Source organism: Ranitomeya imitator, chromosome 2 (assembly GCF_032444005.1).
Source record: "Ranitomeya imitator isolate aRanImi1 chromosome 2, aRanImi1.pri, whole genome shotgun sequence".
Taxonomy (NCBI): Eukaryota; Metazoa; Chordata; class Amphibia; order Anura; family Dendrobatidae; genus Ranitomeya; species Ranitomeya imitator.
The window spans coordinates 487,954,420-487,973,757 of NC_091283.1; the positions used below are offsets into that span (position 1 = coordinate 487,954,420).

A 19,338-nucleotide genomic window follows, 5' to 3' on the forward strand; every position below is an offset into this window, starting at 1 on the left:
TTTCAAAGATGTCCAGATCATGGGACTGAATGCCATTAGAAAACCTTCAGTTTGCACCTCTTGAGGTAGTGCATTGTGGATTTTTATGTGTTTAGGATCAGTGTCCATTTGTAGAAGCTATCCTCTTTTCTATTTCAGCTTTTTTTGTACAGATTGTGTTTCAGTGAGTATCCCTCACTAATGTTTTGCTTGGTCTTCCACTGTTCCCATTAACTGCCATTCGTTAATTACATTTCAAACTGAGGAAAGGGCAACTTTATAAATTTAATAAAGCTGGGAAATTGTCATCAACTGGTCTATCACAACGATGATTGTGAACAAGCCTTAACTGTTACAGGCTAAGATCTGAAGACTTGGTCAAGGTTATGAGCACACAAACCTCAAAGTATGCTTAAACTTTTACATTGGCTTATTTTTTTGGTAATTTTTAAAGTGCAAAAGATATTTATATGTTTGCCTAATATACAAAGGAAATGTGTCATTTTTAATTTTAGACCAAGTTTAGATTAAATTGATTGTTTACAATAACTAATTTTGACCAATGGGGTTTAAACTTTTACCTGCCACTATAGATTTATATAACAGCTGAACACCCAATCACTGGTCGGTTTAAATATTCACCAATTTAAGAGGCACTAGGTACAATGCCACCTCTTCTGGTCACCTTGGTAAACATTTCAGTGTGCTCACCTCCTCCAGTGGGCAGCATGCCCAGCCTCCACCCTCTGTATGGCAGCATGTGGTCCCCTGGGCACAGCTGTGAGACTTATCACACTTTACCTCAGGGGCATGTGCATTGTTCTTGCCAGGCCATGGGGATGAGAACTGACCTAACACACAGGGAGCCTGTTCAGGACAAGTCAACCCACTGGGACAGCAGGTGGCCTATTTAGGGGAAAGACACATGAACTATAGAAATGCAGAAGACAGAAGCAGAGAAGATTAGTCAGTGTTGGGGGCAGTTTATTACACAACACAGGACATGATACCTGCTCATAGGGGCAGCAACCCCATTCCCCAGATTCAAGTCGGCAACAAGTTGTCCCATCAGGACAAGCGCTTTCATCATCACAATCGACGTCGGTACCTATAAGAGTAGAAGCTTGGTGGTGACTAGTGCACATAACCAAGCTCATAACCTGCATGGTGCTACAGGTGATATTTGCATACATTTGACACAACCATTAGGCCTTTTAACCATAGAAAATAATTGAGAGACAAAAGCTAGCACTCATCTAAAAGTGCTTCTTGACAGAACGTTCAGCTTAGTTCATTAGTAATTAAACTTACTTTTCGCTTTCATTGCTGGAATCTTCTCAGACCAAGGGATTGACAACGCCTCTTGCTGACATTGTCCCTGGATACAGGTGTACCCATTTGGACAGCAGTGCTGATGATCATCACAACACACGCCCTGGGGGTGGGAGGAAAAAACAAAAAAACACTAAAATGTAACTGTTCCTTTACTATCAACTCTGCAAAGATACTGGTAAAAACATGTTCACATGTTACCTTCTCGTAAGGACAACAACCCCATTCTCCAGAGGCCAGACGACAGCAGGTGGCAGTGCCAGGACAGGAGGCTGTATCATCACATTTAACAGTGGCTGCCGAAGAGGTGAGAAGGATGTAAAAAACAAAAATAAAACCATTGTCAACTTGACTTTGCCCATTAGGTATCTCCAGTCTGATCCTAGCTACTGGTCAGTATGATAACCCACATTAACAGTAATTTTTAAGTGTGTTTTGACATATCTGGGACATTGTATATGGGGGAGGGGCACATGTTCTTGAAACAAAAAGGTGACTGTCAAAGTGTCTACAGAATTATATTTGGAATCCAGACTTGCCTTCCTCCTTAATTGCTGGTGTCTTCTCAGACCAAGGGATGGACAGCACCCCTAGCTGACATTCACCATGGACACAGGTGAACCCATTGGGACAGCAGTGCTGATGATCGTCACAGCACACAGCCTACAGAGAAAGAGTTCAAGTGCTCCATAGCGAGTTAAAACTCCCTACCTATCCCCCAAAAGCTACTGGTACAAACCTTCTCGTAAGGACAACAACCCCATTTTCCAGAGGCCAGGCGGCAGCAGGTGGCAGTGCCAGGACAGGCGGATGTATCATCACATTTAACAGTGGCTGCAGAGGTAGAGCATATTAAGACATGTCCATTAAACATCTTTATCAAAAAACTGACCGCCACATCCAAACACTAAATGTGAACAGGTGCTAACCTAGACCAACTCATGTACAATAAAATGAATAAGGCAGCACACTGTAGCACCAAAACTCGCAAAAATGAAATATGAAGAGTGCTGCCTTATACATTTTATTGTACACGAGTTGGTGACTAGGTTAGCACCTGTTCACATTTAGTCTATGTTTGGATGTGACGGTCAGTTTTTTGATGATATTTGTATTCATTAGCCTTCTAACTGAGCACTCCACCTCTTCACTTCAGATGTTTTTAATCAAGACAGGACCCTACCCCTCCACAGAGATGTAGATTTTTAGTCAAAGAGGACAGGTTCCCATACAGATGAAGACTTTTCTAAGTGAGGATGGCATTGCTAGGTCCTTGGTAAACAAGAAACGCCTTACTGTGGCTACCAGCTCCACATGAATTGGCCAGTTTATGCACTAAACTCCATTTTTCATGTTTCCAGTGCAGTAATGCAATTCAATTTTCAAATTTCTTGTTTGCAAGTTTTGGCGCTACCTTATTCATTTCATTAAACATCTTTAGTCTGAACCCCGATTGACTGTCCTGTGACTATACAGAATTTGAGGATAAAGGCTCTAACCCATTGTGCAATTTAGAAACCAGACTTGCCTTCCTCCTTAATTGCAGAAATCTTCTTAGCCCAAGGGATTGACAGCTCCTCTTGCTGACATTGCCCCTGGACACAGGTGTACCCATTGGGACAGCAGTGTTCATGATCACCACAGCACACAGCCTAGAACGAAGAGATCAAATATTCCAGAGCAAGTCCTCAAAACACAATCTACCCAAAAGCTACTGGTACAAACCTTCTCATAAGGACAACAACCCCATTCTCCAGAGGCCAAGCGGCAACAGGTGGCAGTGCCAGGGCAGGAGGCTGTATCATCGCATTTAACAGTGGCTGCAGAGATGGGAAAAGTCACTTTGAATTGTAAATTCAGCACTTTGATATCTGCAGCCAATCCCTGCTAATTGGGATTGGACATTAGACTAGTAAACCCAAAATCAGGCTTAATTTGACCTAGCAGAGATCTCCCTTGTAGAAATCTGCTTTGTGAGTACACAAGCTTCTAGAAAAGAGCAGTCCCAGAGCTAAAACTCAGCTGCAGTAAGTGGAAGATTATTAATAAAATCTGGCTACAAAGAATTGGGGTACAGACATCTATGAGAGGTTCTGAAAATATGTTAATGTGATTTTTTTCAATAACTCCTTGCTATTCTATTCATCAGGAGACAATGTAATTACAGATGTTGGAGGTTGCCATTAATGTGGCATGTTACATATGGAGCACTAATCTCATTATACCAATCTAGTACAATATTCACAGACAGGAGAGTTTATTACCTTCCTCACGTAAAGCTGGGATCTTGCTGTACATTGGAATCTCAAAGATCGCATTCACACACTTCTTATGGAGAACATCACATGTGGTCCCAGAAGGACAGCAGTGGACAAGGTCACTACAGCACACAGCCTGCAACAGTCTGACATGGATTAGCAAAACGAGATCTACCCATTATAGAGATATTTGTAGTAACCACAATTATACTTACAGACAGGAAGGGGCAGCACCCAAAATGCTTATCCTCAGTTTGGCAGCAGGTTGTTCCATCAGGACAAGAAGATCCATCAAGACAATTTATATCTTGGACAATTTCTGTGAAGTCAATTAAGAAAGTTTTAAACATGTCGTTTAGTCAGAGGCTTAGCAAAAAGTGCGCAGCTGTTATTGGAAGTAAAGCAAAAGTTTGGTGTGTAAAAAACAAACAAACCAAAAACGACCATTTATCTCTTCCATGTTGAAGTGGAAACACTTAAAAGGAACCTGTCAGCAGGATTGTGCACAGTAACCTACACAGTGTCAGGTCAGCACCGTTATGCTGATTACAATGATACCTGGGTGATGAAATCAGTCTTGTGGTGGTTTAATCTTTATCAGTTTTCAGTTAATGATATGCCCGTACCCCGGGTGGCCTGTGGTGGGATGGGTGTCTTCATGTGGTGCTCTGCTTAGGTATTCATAATTGAGACTGCCGACAGGTCACTGACCTGCCCCATAGTTTGAAGTGATTCATACGAGAAAAAAAAAAAAAAAAGCTGGGGAAAAGTTCCAGCTCCTTCTTGATAAAAGAAATCTTTAATCCAGAATCATTAAAGTACAAACAGGCTCCTTAGACATCACCATGGCCCTAGTGAGGAAAGCGACGCGTTTCGACTGTTGCTGCGGTCTTTGTCAAAGCTAAACTACCATAGATACAATAGAAATAAATAGGATCTCAGTATTAATCAAATGTCAAAGTCATGTCACATGATCGAACGTCCTAGTGCATATAAAAACATGTATACCATATATACTCGAGTATAAGCCGAGAATTTCCAGCCCATTTTTTTAGGCTGAAATTGCCCCTCTCGGCTTATACTCGAGTCATACCCAGGGGTCGGCAGGGGAGAGGGAGCAGCAGCTGTGTAATCATACTCACCAGCTCCTGGTGTGGTCCCTGCACGTCCCTGGTTCTCCAGGCGCTGACCACTTCTTCCTGTATTGAGCGGTCACATGGTACCGCTCATTACAGTAATGAATATGGACCCGACTCTACTCCTATAGGGGTGGAGCTGCATATTCATTACTGTAATGAGCGATACCATGTGACCGCTCATTACAGGAAGAAGCTGCCAGCGCTGGGAAACAGACGTGCAGGGACGGCGCCAGGAGCAGGAGTGTATAGCGCAGTGCGTGATATTCACCTGTTCCCCATTCCACCGACGGCCGTCACTGCGTCTTCCCCGTCCTCTGCAGTGATGCTCAGGTCAGAGGGCGCGGTGACGCAATTTGTGTGCGTGCCGCCCTCTGCCTGAACAGTCAGTGCAGAGAATGTGGAAGACAGCAGTGGCAGTCGGTGGAATGGGGAACAGGTGAATATAGCAAGTGCTGGGGGCCTGAGGCGAGTAGGTCTTTTTTTTTTAATCGCAGCAACAGTATATGGGGCAAATATCTGTATGGAGCATCTTATGGGGCTATAATCAGCATTTGTGCAGCATTATATGGGGCAAATGTCTGTATGGAGCATCTTATGGGGCCATAATCAACATTTGTGCAGCATTATATGGGGAATATTTTAATATGGAGCATCTTATGGGGCCATCATGAACTGTATGGAGCATTATATGGGGCTCCTGATTCAATATGGATATTCAAAAACACTTAACCTACTGAAGTCTCAATTTTACTTTGATTGGTATCTATTTGTATTTTTGAAATTTACCAGTAGCTGCTGCATTTCCCACCCTAGGCTTATACATGAGTCATTAAGTTTTCCCAGTTTTTGTGGCAAAATTAGGGGCCGGCTTATACTCGGGCCGGCTTATACTCGGGCCGGCTTATACTCGGGCCGGCTTATACTCGGGCCGGCTTATACTCGGGCCGGCTTATACTCGGGCCGGCTTATACTCGGGCCGGCTTATACTCGGGCCGGCTTATACTCGGGCCGGCTTATACTCGGGCCGGCTTATACTCGGGCCGGCTTATACTCGGGCCGGCTTATACTCGGGCCGGCTTATACTCGGGCCGGCTTATACTCGGGCCGGCTTATATAGTTTAGAAGAATTAGACCAAAAAAATTGAAACAAAAAACAATAATGTATAAAAATATACAATACAGGCTGCATTATGTCATTGTTCTCAATGAAACATGATCTCATTTCGTCTATTCAATCCATCAGGGAACCTGGTTCCTAGATTTAAAATCCAATATGCTTCCTGGTTTAACAGGACTACTGATATTGCCACCACAAAGCGATTTTTTTATTTTTTCTAAACCTGTGATTATCAATGAATTGATGTTACGTGAGTGGTGATCTATAAAATATTTGGCTGCGGAAGATATATTACGATTGTGGTTTCTGATATTGGAGTTGTCATAAGTGCTCGGTAATGCGAGTTTTTAATTTCCTAGTGGTGCACCCTACATAGGCTTTATTGAATGTAATACAGTCAATTTTGTATATGACAAGTCGTGTATTACAATTGATAAAATCATGAATCCTGGATGTATTGGTATTAGGATTACTAAATTATTTAGTTACTACAGTTTGTTTGCAAGTAGTGCAATTTGTTGTACCGCATTTGTAACTACCGTTACAGTCTAGCCAAGTTCCTTGATGTTTGTTGGAACTTAGCATGCTGGGAGATCAAACATTCCGGAGCGTGGGTGTGCCCTTCTTGCTACAATATTGCAACCTTTTTGTAAAACTTGCCAGCATAGGATCTTCATATAAAATTGGGATAGATTTGTTGATAATAGTTTTGATTGCATTAAACTGGGGACTATTGTAAACATACAAATGGTTTGTCAGAAATCTCATGTTGTCTTTTGTTCTTGTTGTAACATACCTGTGACGAAATAAGATCCTGCTCATCCTTGATGGAAACTAATGTTGAGCCGTCTATTTCTATTGGATCTATGGTCGTTTAGCTTTGACAAAGACCACAGCAAAGGTCGAAACGCGTCGCTTTCCTCACTAGGGTCATGGTGATGTCTAAGGAGCTTCTTTGTATTTTAAGGATTCTGGATTTAAGGTCTTTTATCAAGAAGGAGCTGGAACATATCCCCTTTTTTTCTCGTATGAATCACGTCTCATCAAGAGGGAGTCCTGGGAGCCTTCATAGGAACGGTGAGCTGGCCATTTCTTTTCAATTTTTGTAGGTTACCTGCTCACAGGTTCACCAAGAAAAAAAAAGTTGGTGATGACAAGATAGTGAGATGGGAATACCTCAAGTGGTGGCCATTACTGCTAGGATACGATATACACTATGAACTATGGGGGTCACACTACATCTTTGACCACTGATACCAAGAATAAAAAATGCACCAGGGAGTCTTGTGCCTGGCCTTTAGTCTCCCACTTTGCAGGGGAACTGAAGCACAATTCCATTTAATGGGGTTTTCCCACCCCTTTCCGACATTGGGCGTAATACGCCAGTGTCGGACACCATTCCTTTGATGTGGGCTCCTGTGGTGAGCCCACATCTTTTCTGGCACATGTCAGGTGTTTGGAACAGCCGACATGTGTCACTAACAGCCACGTGAGGAATTGCGATCCACCCATGGTTGTTAATCCATTTTGACAGTGGCATTTAACGCACTTCCAGCCAGCGCCGGTTTGCTATGAGTGCCGCTCGGTGTTCAGCGCTCATAGCAAGTGAGCAATTCTGCTACATACAGGCAATCTGTTAATCGCCTGTATGTAGCAGATCCGATTGGGTTATGGCAGCTTCTAGTCTCCCATGGAGACTATTGGAGCATGCCAAAAGTTAAAAAAAAAAAAAAAAAAAAAAGTTCAAATCACCCACCTTTTGCCCCATTCACAATAACAAAAAAAAAAAAAAAACACATTTGGTATCGCCGTGTTCAGAATCACCTAACCAATATAAAGAATTCACCCAATCGCTAACTACGTAGCGAGAATTAAAAAAAAAAAAAGTGAAAACACCATAATTACTTTTTTGGTCACAGCGACATTGCATTAAAATGCAATAATGGGCAATCAAAGGATCGCATGCATCAAAATGGTATCCTTAAAAACATCAGCTCATCAGGCAATAAAAGATAAGCCCTCACCCAACCTGAGATCACGAAAATGGAGACACTATGGGCGTTGGAAAATTACGCAATTTTTTAGCCAAGTTTGGATTTTTCTTCACCACTTCGATCAAAAAATAAAGCTAGACATGTTTGGTGTCTATGAACTCATAATGACCTGGAGAATCATAATGGCAGGTCAGTTTTAGCATTTAGTGAACCTAGCAAAAAAGCCACCCAAGAAAAAAAAATATAACTCTGGGATTGCACTTTTTTGCAATTTCACCGCACTTGAATTCCCCTCCCCCATTTTCCAGTACAAAACATGTTAAAACCAATGGTGTCATTTAAAAGTACAACTCATCCCGCAAAAAAAAAGTCAAGCCCTCACATGGTCATATGACCGAAAAATAAAGTTATGGCTCTGGGGAGAAGGGGACCAAAAACCGAAAATGCAAAAGTGAAAATACCTCCTGTCATTAAGGGGTTAATCAACATTTTTATCAATGGATCTTTGAAAAGTAAGTTCCACAACTGTATGTGTTAAAAAAAAGTTCCTGTGCTGAGAGTTTCAGGCTATGTGCACACGATGCGGATTTTGCTGCGGATCCGCATCAGTTTCCCATGCATTTACAGTTCAATGTAAGTGTATGGAAAAAAAAAAAATGCTCTGCACATGCTGCAGAAAAGGCTACTTTCACACTAGCGTCGTACTCGGCCCGTTGCAGTGCGTCAGGCCGACGTACTGATGCTAGCAGTGGATGCATTTTTCCAGTGCATCCGCTGCCCCATTGTGAGGTGCGGGGAGGTGGGGGCGGAGTTCCAGCCGCGCATGCGCAGTCGGAAATGGCGGACTGTCGGCAACAAACAACGTTACATGTAACGTTTTTTGCAGCCGACGGTCCGCCACAACACGGTGCAACCCGTCGCATGACGGTTGCGACGTGTGGCAAAGTATCGCAATGCGACGCTAATGCAAGTCAATTGAGAAAAAAACGCATCCTGCAAGCACTTTTTTGCAGGATGCATTTTTTCTACAAAACGACACATAGCGACGTGCAGTGCACGACGCTAGTGTGAAAGTAGCCAAAAACCGCGCGGAAACAGCGGTTTACATTCCGCAGCATGTCACTTCTTTTGTGCGTTTTCTGCAGCGGATTTACAACTGCCCTTATGGAAAACCGCAGTTGTAAATCCGCAGTGGAAACTGCAGGAAAACCGCGGTAAATGCGTGACAAATCCACAGCGGTTTTCCACTCAAATCTGCTGGAATCCGCTGCAGAAAAATCCGCAGTGGACCCAGACTACGTGTGCACATAGCCTCATACATGTGCCCCCACTGTGTACAGGGGCTAGTGTAGCACTTCTGGCATACAAAATGTTGACATTTGATGGGCACCTGCCATTTTTCTGACAAAAACATTGATGACTTGTCCCATCTAACTCAAGCTACCTCCACCATCAAGTCTGGCTAACAAATGTATACTCAACATGCTAGTAATAGAAGAGAAAATTTAAAAAACAAGTCAGATTGAATGACACTAACTGGCACGGATCAGCTTCACCCTGGCTGGAACCTTCTTCAGCAAAGGAACATCCCCATTCTCAGACACACATCTGCCATGTTCCAAGTCGCACACAGAAGAGTGTGGGCAGCAGTGCAGGTGATCATTACAGCACGTTGCCTACAAATATAAAGTTAGTTAAGCATCCATGTCAGAAGCAAGGTTTGTTATACATACTGGACCTGTTCACAGGTTGTTTCTGCTGCTGATAAACCTCATTTACATCAATGAAGCCAAGATGCAGTGTCAATGAAGCCAAGATGCAGGCATGGCTAGGACATGGGCAAGACTAACACAACCCTTTAAATGGTCTCTCCTAAAATTAATGCACCATTCAAGGCTACATTACTATTCATCTGTGATAAGGATTTTGCTCAAATCAGGCCTATAAAACCAAAGTTTAGGAACAGTAAGTGTTCAGAATATGGCCTTCACATTCTGAAGAATTAGAAGCCCCAACAAAAGTCACCCATCTCCTCACCTGCGGCATAGGGCAACAGCCCCAGGTTTGGTCAGAAATTTGACAGCAGGTTGCATCAATAGGACATTCTGATTTTCCATCAGGACAGACTATGGCTGATATGTTTGAAGCTGAAAGAAGCAGAACATGAGCCAGAGCAGAAAAGCCATGCCGAAACAAGTCATTGAGAGACTTCTCACCTGGGACACAATGATGACCATCTTCAGAGCAATGGCTGCCGGAAGGACAGCAGTGATGTCCATCATGGCAAGATGTTCCCTGGTTATACAGAGAAACTCATTTATAATTGTGGTAGACTAAAGTCAGCAGAAAGAAGCATACATTCACATGAGATTCAGTGGTAACATTTGTGCATTTGCAGTGGAATCCACTAATCATTCTATGCCAATGCTCAGATTTCTGCAGTTTATACTTCCATGGGTCTACACATGGACTTGCCACATTCAATGAAGCCAATTCATGAGCTGCTTACCTATGATCCCAATTAAGTAACATCGCTTAAAGCAGTTTTCAAACCCATCGCTTGCATGGCAATGCAGACTTCCCACTTAACAGTTGGTTGTGTGTCAATCTCAGATTTGTGCACGAACTTAAAATTAGGTTAACTGCACCCTGAGAGTACCTGTTGCCAGGATTTCCCAGTAACCTACAGTGTCAGGTCGACACCATTACACTGATTAAAGTCATACCTTGGTTGATGAAATCAGTCTTGTGGTTGTTTAATCTTTGCTTGAAGTTTTCAGTTAGATTCTTGTGCCTTGGGATGGCCTGTGGGGGGGGGGGGGGGGGGGTTTACATATGCAATCTTAAGGGCTTATTACTGGTCACACTGATCCTTTAGTGACCTGCCCCCCATCCATTTTACATAATATTGCATTGCTGGCTTTAAAGGAAAAAAATGTTTACTTCAGCAAAATGGCGCTGGCGCAGTAGCATCTATCACTTTCCAATAAATGTTACTGCGCAAGCGCCACCATATTTTTTCCTCCCCCCCCAAAAAAAATGGTGCCAGCACTTGTTATGCTTTGCTTATATAGCGCTGTCTTATTCCACAGCGCTTTACATATATCACTAAACGATATTTACATATATCGGCAAACGATGGCAGCGCATGCGCAGTTGCATCTATTTTGCTAAAGTTACTTTTTTTTCCCCAAGCCATTATATTCATTATGTGCAACAGAGGCATGTTAGTGAGGGATCAGTGACCTATAAAGCCAAACAGATGCATATGTAATAAGCACCACATGAAGACCCCCCCCCCCCCCCCCCCCACACACACACACACACACACACACACACACACACACACACACGCCACCCCGAAGCAAGGGAATCTGATTAATCTGTATTTGTAGTTTTCAGTTAAGATTACATCAACCCAGATATTGTAATCAGTATAACGGTGCTGACCCGACAGTGTATGTAGGTTACTGTGCACAATCCTGCTGACAGGATCCCTTTAAAATAACACTACTTGCTACAGATCTCAAGTGCCATCAACTCCTTGGGCAGCACATGCACGGATTAATCATCTGGGTCTAGCTAAGCCCCGCAAGACTTTACTGTGTATGCAGGACAGCAGGGAATGACAGCACCTGCAAGAGATCTCTGCAGGTCCGAAGAGCGACCCCAAACTGAGGCAGAGCCAGAGTCCTGTGATTGCAGGGCCAAGCACCCTGTACTTGCACATCAGTTCCATAACAATTGGAAAAGCAATTAAGGAATGGAATAAAGAATCGAGAAAAAGATTTGGATTTAATCCACATTACAACCTAACAGAATAGATCAGTTGGGGTACTAAAACCTGCTGACTTTAAAATACCATACATTGTCCAATAGGTCACATGTCTACAGTAGCCATGTCTGAACATTGGTGGCCTGATTATTGCCCCTTGTATTAACACAAGGATTATAGCTGCAGAGCATTACCACTGCCTCCTCCATACAGGAATTTTGCAAAATTATTACCTGAGTAAAAGGACAGCAGGCGGATTCTCCCTGCGGAGTGACAACACATGAATATTCGGCAGGACAACCCTCATCATTGGAGCAGGAAACCCCAGATGTGATCATTGGGAGGGAACGAGTCACGACCTGAAAACAATGAGAACCTTTCTGGATTATTACAGATAAAACCAAATGCCGGTCATTAACCTGCAACATGACCAATACTGTCATGTGAACTGTGCCGGGCATACTAGGGAACCCATTTCCCAATGCTGGGGATACTGATTGTGATCTGTTACTCCTGTGAGGTTCTCCACCATGTTTAAGGGTCTAGCATCCATTAAAAGGGTTCTCCAGGCTAGGAATAGGTTCTAGTCACTTGGTTCAGATGCCTGTGATGCCCCTGTATCTGCAGCACAAGTGGGGAACATGACCATATCAGACTTGTGGCCACATACAGATTAGACTCCGGTGCTTCGCAATAGATCATTGAGAGAAGCAGATGAGAATTCAATTCGCACGTACCTCAAGTATGGAAGTCTCAGACGTGGTCATGTGGCTCCACTCGCACGTCACATACCCGGGACTGTGTGCAATGTTCACACTCAATCAGGATTAACAAGTCACATAGTACAGCTGGAGACTTCCGTGCAAATAAAGATGCCAAATCTGATCAAAAACTGGATTGGGTTTTAATACATTGCAGCCATGGCTTTTTCTATGTATGAGAAGTGACAGATCATATGACAGAAGTCTCAGATTTTGCTGCAGACCCAGTGATCATTTTCTGACAATCATTAACCAAGTCAGCCATGTTTTACCCCAAGAGAAGCCTGTTTAAAGCTATGGCAAAGGCACAGGGACAACAAGGCTTCCTCCCGCAGTCTAATCTGATGACTGCCACCCCATCTTACCTCATTCTCTGGACAGCACCCATAGCTCTTCCCATCTGACAGCTCACAGCACAGCGTTTCTTCACCACAGGCTGTCCCATCAGGGCATCGTAATGCAACAGTGGAGGCGACCAACAACAGGAGAGACCAAGGAGGAACCATTCTGCAATAAAAGAAATATGCATAGATAATCTGATCACCATCTGCAGTTACTGCTTTATCTACTTCCTGTTAATTTCACTTTCACTGCTGAGACTTGTCACTTCCCATCCTGGTGACAAACCGCTGCCACCGCTACCAGCAGATTTCTTCCTCTATTATATCACTATCAGCTCGGCCGCTGCGCTGTGGTTTTTAGATTAATTCTCGCAGACAATCACTGCAGCAATAGATGCTATGGCGCCAATATAGTACCTGTTGCCATACACACCATTGTATACTGGGGCTTCTTTTTTGGTCGGAAAGTGGAGAAGGTGGGGACTTAAATATCAGCCTTTAGTTTTCCGCATTTGGAAAAGTAGACGACCACCATGTTTGTTCATTAATATTTTCAGAAGGCAAAACCAGGACATAAAACAGACCTGTATTGCAGGATCTGGATAATATAATAGCCCATAGTGGGCACTGTGAGAATCTGCAGTGGGCATACAGTTCTACCTGAAGCCATTACAGCAGTGCACGACCACACATCCCTCCATTCCCTGTATATTAGCATGGCGCAGTATGTTACATAAGGTCAGATATTGTATAAAGCTCTATATAGCAAGTCAGCGCTGTATAAATCAGACTGACTGCTGGGTTCTCATTTTAGTGGCCATGCAGAAATCTCACATGAGGATTTCTTGAGCAATAGGCTTTGAGTCATTTCCTTTTACTTATATATCCTGAATTGCACAAACCCAATCACTAGTCTCCTCTCCCAACACCATCAGCACTTTCCAAAAATATTCACACAAGCACCAACACTGTCCCAAAGCTCCTTCCTTATATTAAAATGCTTCTCTGGGTAACAATGGTTTCTTCTAATACAGTCCGTGACAAGTTCCCCTTCTACAAATGAACATGAATCATTCATGCCCCTGCCCACCCCCCACAAAATAGACATGATCCACATATGCCGGCCCTCACACCGCCATAGACAGTCTATGTAGTAGAATACAGGTAAATTGATAGGTTTAACATTTGGGAAAAAGAAAAGCTTAACCTGTGCAGGGACCTGGAATGATCATACCACAACTCTGGGCAGGAGAGGAAGCAAAAGAGTATACAGACAGGTCAGCAAGGGATCGCAGCAGATTATGTGGGGAAAGACAGGTCACTGGCTGTTTTTAAGCAAGGTTTTACCTTAAAGAATCCACTGCGACCCCCTTCTGTCCTGTCTGTATCCTCTTTTGCTTCCTCCCCTGCCCAGGGGCTGCGATATGATCAGACTATGTCCCTGCATGGTCAGACACGGCCATTACACAGCAGGGGCACATTTATAAGGTTCTCAGTGCAGGAATATTTTATTTATCCCATTCAACGATGAAACTTCTAACAAGATCCATTAATTAAAATTAACTTTTTTGATAGGAAAACCCCTTTAACTTGCCCACACCAATAAAGTTTCAGCTGTAATTTTTCACATGTCTGCTGGATAATGAAAGTAGCAACCTGGTTGATGTTATCAGCAGCAAGAGCAGATTTTGGATGAAATAAGATCTTTGTGTTTTCCCAAATGAAAATAGATTTTTCCCACATTACCTGGATATTCCCAAAATAAGGACAACATCTGAGGGGAAACCGCTGCGCCGATTACAGACTTGTAGCTTAGCACTGCGTGTTACCAGTACAAACACTAAAATGTGGCCCCGATCCTGACACCGCTGCGCACCAGGAGTCACCTATAGCAATGAGTGTGCAAGTGTTCCAGACCAGACATATGTAGGACCCCCACAACTACAAACTCTGGTGGAGTGTATACCCCATAAGCCATCTACATACAAAAACTTTAAAGCACCACCAAGCTCCTCACCCCTAGCCTACTTACCAGTTGTCATTTTCATCTTTATCGGTCATCTTCTGCAGATTGTGACCTGCTGGATCGCTCCAGTCAACCCCATGTAAGTCAATGAGGGCCAGGACGAGGCTCACAGACTTACCCAGAGTTTGTGACCAGTACCTCTGACTTCTCTGGTTAGTCAGAAGCTGTGGTCACAAGATGGTGGAGATGTACCAGAGCAGGGCCGGGAATAGCTTACTTTAGTGCCACCATTCCAGCACTGACATCCAATAATACCCTGGAGTGGTGCTGTAAGGATGCCCCCTGTGTAAACACTGGTTCTACACTTCAGGTGCCCCCAGGTGTCCTTCCCATTCCCACCTCTGGTTTCTAGTCCTGACTGTCACATTCGTAGCAGCTGCAGCGATTCCTGCTACTGTACAGGCCAGACAGTGACATGTCCATGTTTATCAAGCAAAGTTCTGACAAACTGGAAAAACATTAGCCCATCATTGACGCTACAGAGCAGCCCCCTAACCCATCAGCAGACTGTGCTACCAAATTATAGCAGACAAGCCTAAAAGGCAGCCTGTACTCTGCAGGTCTAAGAAAAACCAAGAAGTGAGGGATCTTGAAGGGTTATTGCTACAATTCAGCTTCCCATGAAATGTTACTGTAACCAGTGCCCCCTCCCTCCATCATACTTTCCTCTTCCCCAAATTCACTTAGCCCCTGTACACGAGCCAGTCAAAATCCCATATTTTTAATATTTAAGCACCATTAATTCCATGGTGCAGCACGTGAGGACAAGAAGCCAGCAGTGACAGACAGGTACACAGGGGAGAGGCCCTGATCTTGCACTTTAGGAATAAGTGACCTGTTTTACAAATGGATGCAGATGACCCATCCACTACTTGGATTATTTAAGGGTTAAAAACCCCAAACACAAACAGCATCTATCTGGCAGTTAAGTTCTTTTTAAGTCCTATTGTACATTACAACTATGAGCCGTGGCCGGCACAGGAGTGGCGCAGTACAAACTCCAGCAAGGCGCCATCTGACCACATTCTGCCCATGGTGCTGAGCAAACAAGGAAGTGAAAGAAAACTTAAAACCAAGTCACCCGTCCTCTCCAGCAGGAAACCCCCCGCCCACAGCCTGATCCGTTTTCATAAAGCAATTAAAACTACAGAACAGCAGACATGAACAGAATGGTCTGTAATTCGGAGAATCTGGAACTTGTAGTTCCTCAAACTGGTAGCATAGAAAGTTTGTTGCCACCCATCTTTCCCAGACTGGGAAATCAGAGGAGAGAGATCATGAAGAATTTGCAAAGTTTAGAGCAGACATCAAGGAGGGTCTGGCAAATACTATGGCTGCTTGAAACAGATAGTAGGAAACTACTAGAAAACCCTACCCAAACCCAACAGCCCCTGTGGGAAGTACTAACGCCAGGAAGAGCGCACACCCACGTCCTGCAGCCGATCCACCCTTTCTTAGGCCAAAGTCACTTCCACATTCACTTTTGAGGAACAGAAACTGAATTCATGTGCAAGATGGATCCTTTGTGTAAATGATGCCGGAGGGGGGCCATTTCATTACGGGGTCAATCTGGATTCAGGACTTAAGAGCCTTCAATCCCAAAAGCTGACAACAGAACCGAGCCAGACCCCCACAAAGAAGAGCCAGACCCCCACAACGAAAAGCCAGACCCCACAACGAAAAGCCAGACCCCACAACGAAAAGCCAGACCCCACAACGAAAAGCCAGACCCCACAACGAAAAGCCAGACCCCACAACGAAAAGCCAGACCCCACAACGAAAAGCCAGACCCCACAACGAAAAGCCAGACCCCACAACGAAAAGCCAGACCCCACAACGAAAAGCCAGACCCCCACAACGAAAAGCCAGACCCCCACAACGAAAAGCCAGACCCCCACAACGAAAAGCCAGACCCCACAACGAAAAGCCAGACCCCCGCAGCAGTTGTGCAACAGATCCTTCTGCACATGAACGGTTTGTTCTTCTAAACAGACAGCTAGGACCCCCAATCATTAAGAACAAGGGGGCCTCAGAGGCAGTTGTATAAATGACCGTGCACCAATCACTTCTATGGGACACCGCAGTCTGGGATTACAGGGTGTCAGCCACTACAGGGCAGGCTCAGCACTGTCAGATTGTAAGAGAACAGCGCCAATTAACCCCTCCCAGGTCACAGTCTGGCCCCAGGCATTCCACAGCACAGGCATGGAATGGGGCGCCCACACGGAAGTCAGAGCGAAAAACAAGACAACAGGCGGCACCTATAGGGCACAAAAGGCTGATCGCTGGGGGGCAACCTAACAGTATGGGGGGGAGCAGTCAACACTGCATGTAGAGGCTCAGCAGCCCCAGTGTCTCCCTACACCCTGCACCCCTCTAACCGCAGGGCACCATGCAGACTGGTCAGTACTGCGACTGCCTGTGCGCTGGGGACAGTCACGGGAAAGCAGCTGCGTGTAAGGAGATTTTCCCTAGAGCAATAGTGCACAGCCCCGGATATCTGCAATACAGAGCCCTGCCTGTCATGGAGGAGACACCCCCAGCTAGAGTAATGGCAGAGGTGAGACACCTGCACTGAGAGGAGCCAAGAGACAAACTCAGCTCTGCTACACCTGGGCCGCACTACACACAGCTCCTCACCTGTCCGCAGCGTCAGAGTCGCAGCCTGCCCTCCGCCAGTGTACGGCCTCTTATAAACCTTGCCCCGCCCACTCCAAACTCCCATTGGCTGATTCTCGTAAGTACGTTTCAGTCACAAGCTTCAGGCGTCACGTGATCAAGCAGTCACATGACTGCACATACACACGTGACTGCTGGGAAGCCGACGGAGGGCTGGGGCTTGGTCTGAGGTCGGCTCTCTCTGTGGCTCGCAGGGCATGATGGGAAATGCGATGTCACGGCAGACTGCGACCCCCCCAAGTATACAGTGTAGGTAATAGGTAATGTGTACTGTCTGCTGCTGTGTAATCAAGTTTATTTAAAGGGGGAGATTGATGAAAGCTGGATAAAATAAAAGCTTATGGAGTCCATAGCAACCAGTCTCCATGCTTGGTTACTGTAGACACCAAAGAGTTTTACTGTGAAGGGTTATTCCTCACTTCACAGATGGGCATTGTTCGATAGTGCACCGCTGTCATTTACTATTTATTACAATTTGCAGCTCTTCTTGAGAAATAATACAGCTCATTGCCTAGGAGACCGACCACCGCTGCGGTTTAACAGCGGTGACCAAATATACACAGTTCTTGAGCCATTATCACTTTGTCTTTCTAGAGAGCTGATTTCTTAGGAGACCGACCACCGCTGCGGTTTATCCGAACGTGCCCAATGCTTACAAGCTCTTTTCCACTGAGCCTGTGTCATGTCGGACACTATTCACACTAGGGCGTCCGACAGACAGCGGTAATTACATTTACGTCCACTATACGCTCAGTGGCGCCGGCTAGACTTTATCCAGGTTTCTCGGGGTTAATTTAGTTGGTAATCGGGTTGGAGGTTGGGTTATGCCCATGGCCTTTAACCCCTTTCTGCCATTAGACGTACTATTGCGTCCATGTGGGGTGGGCTTTACTTCCCAAGGACGCAATAGTACGTCATATGCGATCGGCAGCGCTCACGGGGGGAGCGCCGCCGATCGCGGCCGGGTGTCAGCTGTTTATCGCAGCTGACATCCGGCACTATGTGCCAGGAGCGGTCACGGACCGCCCCCGGCACATTAACCCCCGGCACACCGCGATCAAAGATGATCGCGATGTGCCGGCGGTACAGGGAAGCACCGCGCAGGGAGGGGGCTCCCTGCGGGCTTCCCTGAGCCCCCCGCAGCAACGCGATGTGATCGCGTTGCTGCGAGGGTCTCACCTCCCTCCCTGCTCCCTCCAGCCCCGGATCCAAGATGGCCGCGGATCCGGGTCCTGCAGGGAGGGAGGTGGCTTCACAGAGCCTGCTCAGAGCAGGCACTGTGAAGCAGCCTGCACTCCTATCAGATCAGTGATCTGACAGAGTGCTGTGCAAACTGTCAGATCACTGATCTGTGATGTCCCCCCCTGGGACAAAGTAAAAAAAAAAAAATTTCAAATGTGTAAAAAAAATAAAAAAAAATATTCCAAAATAATGAAAAAAAAAAAAAATATTATTCCCATAAATACATTTCTTTATCTAAATAAAAAAAAAAAACAATAAAAGTACACATATTTAGTATCGCCGCGTCCGTAACGGCCCGACCTATAAAACTGGCCCACTAGTTAACCCCTTCAGTAAACACCGTAAGAAAAAAAAAAAAAAAACGAGGCAAAAAACAACGCTTTATTATCAAACCGCCGAACAAAAAGTGGAATAACACGTGATCAAAAAGACAGATATAACTAACCATGGTACCGCTGAAAGCGTCATCTTGTCCCGCAAAAAACGAGCCGCCATACAGCATCATCAGCAAAAAAATAAAAAAGTTATAGTCCTGAGAATAAAGTGATGCAAAAATAATTATTTTTTCTATAAAATAGTTTTTATCGTATAAAAGCGCCAAAACATAAAAAAATGATATAAATGAGGTATCGCTGTAATCGTACTGACCCGAAGAATAAAACTGCTTCATCAATTTTACCAAACGCGGAACGGTA

General features: G+C 44.7%; 1 protein-coding gene across 2 annotated transcripts in view; it reads right to left on the minus strand.

Moving 5' to 3' along the window:
- GRN (granulin precursor) overlaps positions 1 to 19,338 on the minus strand; it is a 100,538-nt gene that overhangs the window by 2,206 nt on the left and 78,994 nt on the right. The window contains exons 1-15 of one of the 2 annotated variants that reach the window (XM_069751419.1): positions 17,363 to 17,437; positions 12,721 to 12,862; positions 11,828 to 11,953; positions 10,036 to 10,114; positions 9,857 to 9,966; positions 9,357 to 9,495; positions 3,785 to 3,888; positions 3,576 to 3,705; positions 3,037 to 3,131; positions 2,840 to 2,963; positions 2,051 to 2,145; positions 1,851 to 1,974; positions 1,513 to 1,607; positions 1,291 to 1,414; positions 990 to 1,087 (exon numbers count right to left, since the gene is read on the minus strand). In XM_069751419.1, the coding sequence (XP_069607520.1) occupies positions 990 to 1,087; positions 1,291 to 1,414; positions 1,513 to 1,607; positions 1,851 to 1,974; positions 2,051 to 2,145; positions 2,840 to 2,963; positions 3,037 to 3,131; positions 3,576 to 3,705; positions 3,785 to 3,888; positions 9,357 to 9,495; positions 9,857 to 9,966; positions 10,036 to 10,114; positions 11,828 to 11,953; positions 12,721 to 12,861 (1,584 nt within the window). In that variant the 5' untranslated portion in view covers position 12,862; positions 17,363 to 17,437. Of the gene's footprint in view, positions 1 to 989; positions 1,088 to 1,290; positions 1,415 to 1,512; positions 1,608 to 1,850; positions 1,975 to 2,050; positions 2,146 to 2,839; positions 2,964 to 3,036; positions 3,132 to 3,575; positions 3,706 to 3,784; positions 3,889 to 9,356; positions 9,496 to 9,856; positions 9,967 to 10,035; positions 10,115 to 11,827; positions 11,954 to 12,720; positions 12,863 to 17,362; positions 17,438 to 19,338 lie in introns of those variants that run through there. The other variant, XM_069751420.1, reaches the window with a different exon arrangement.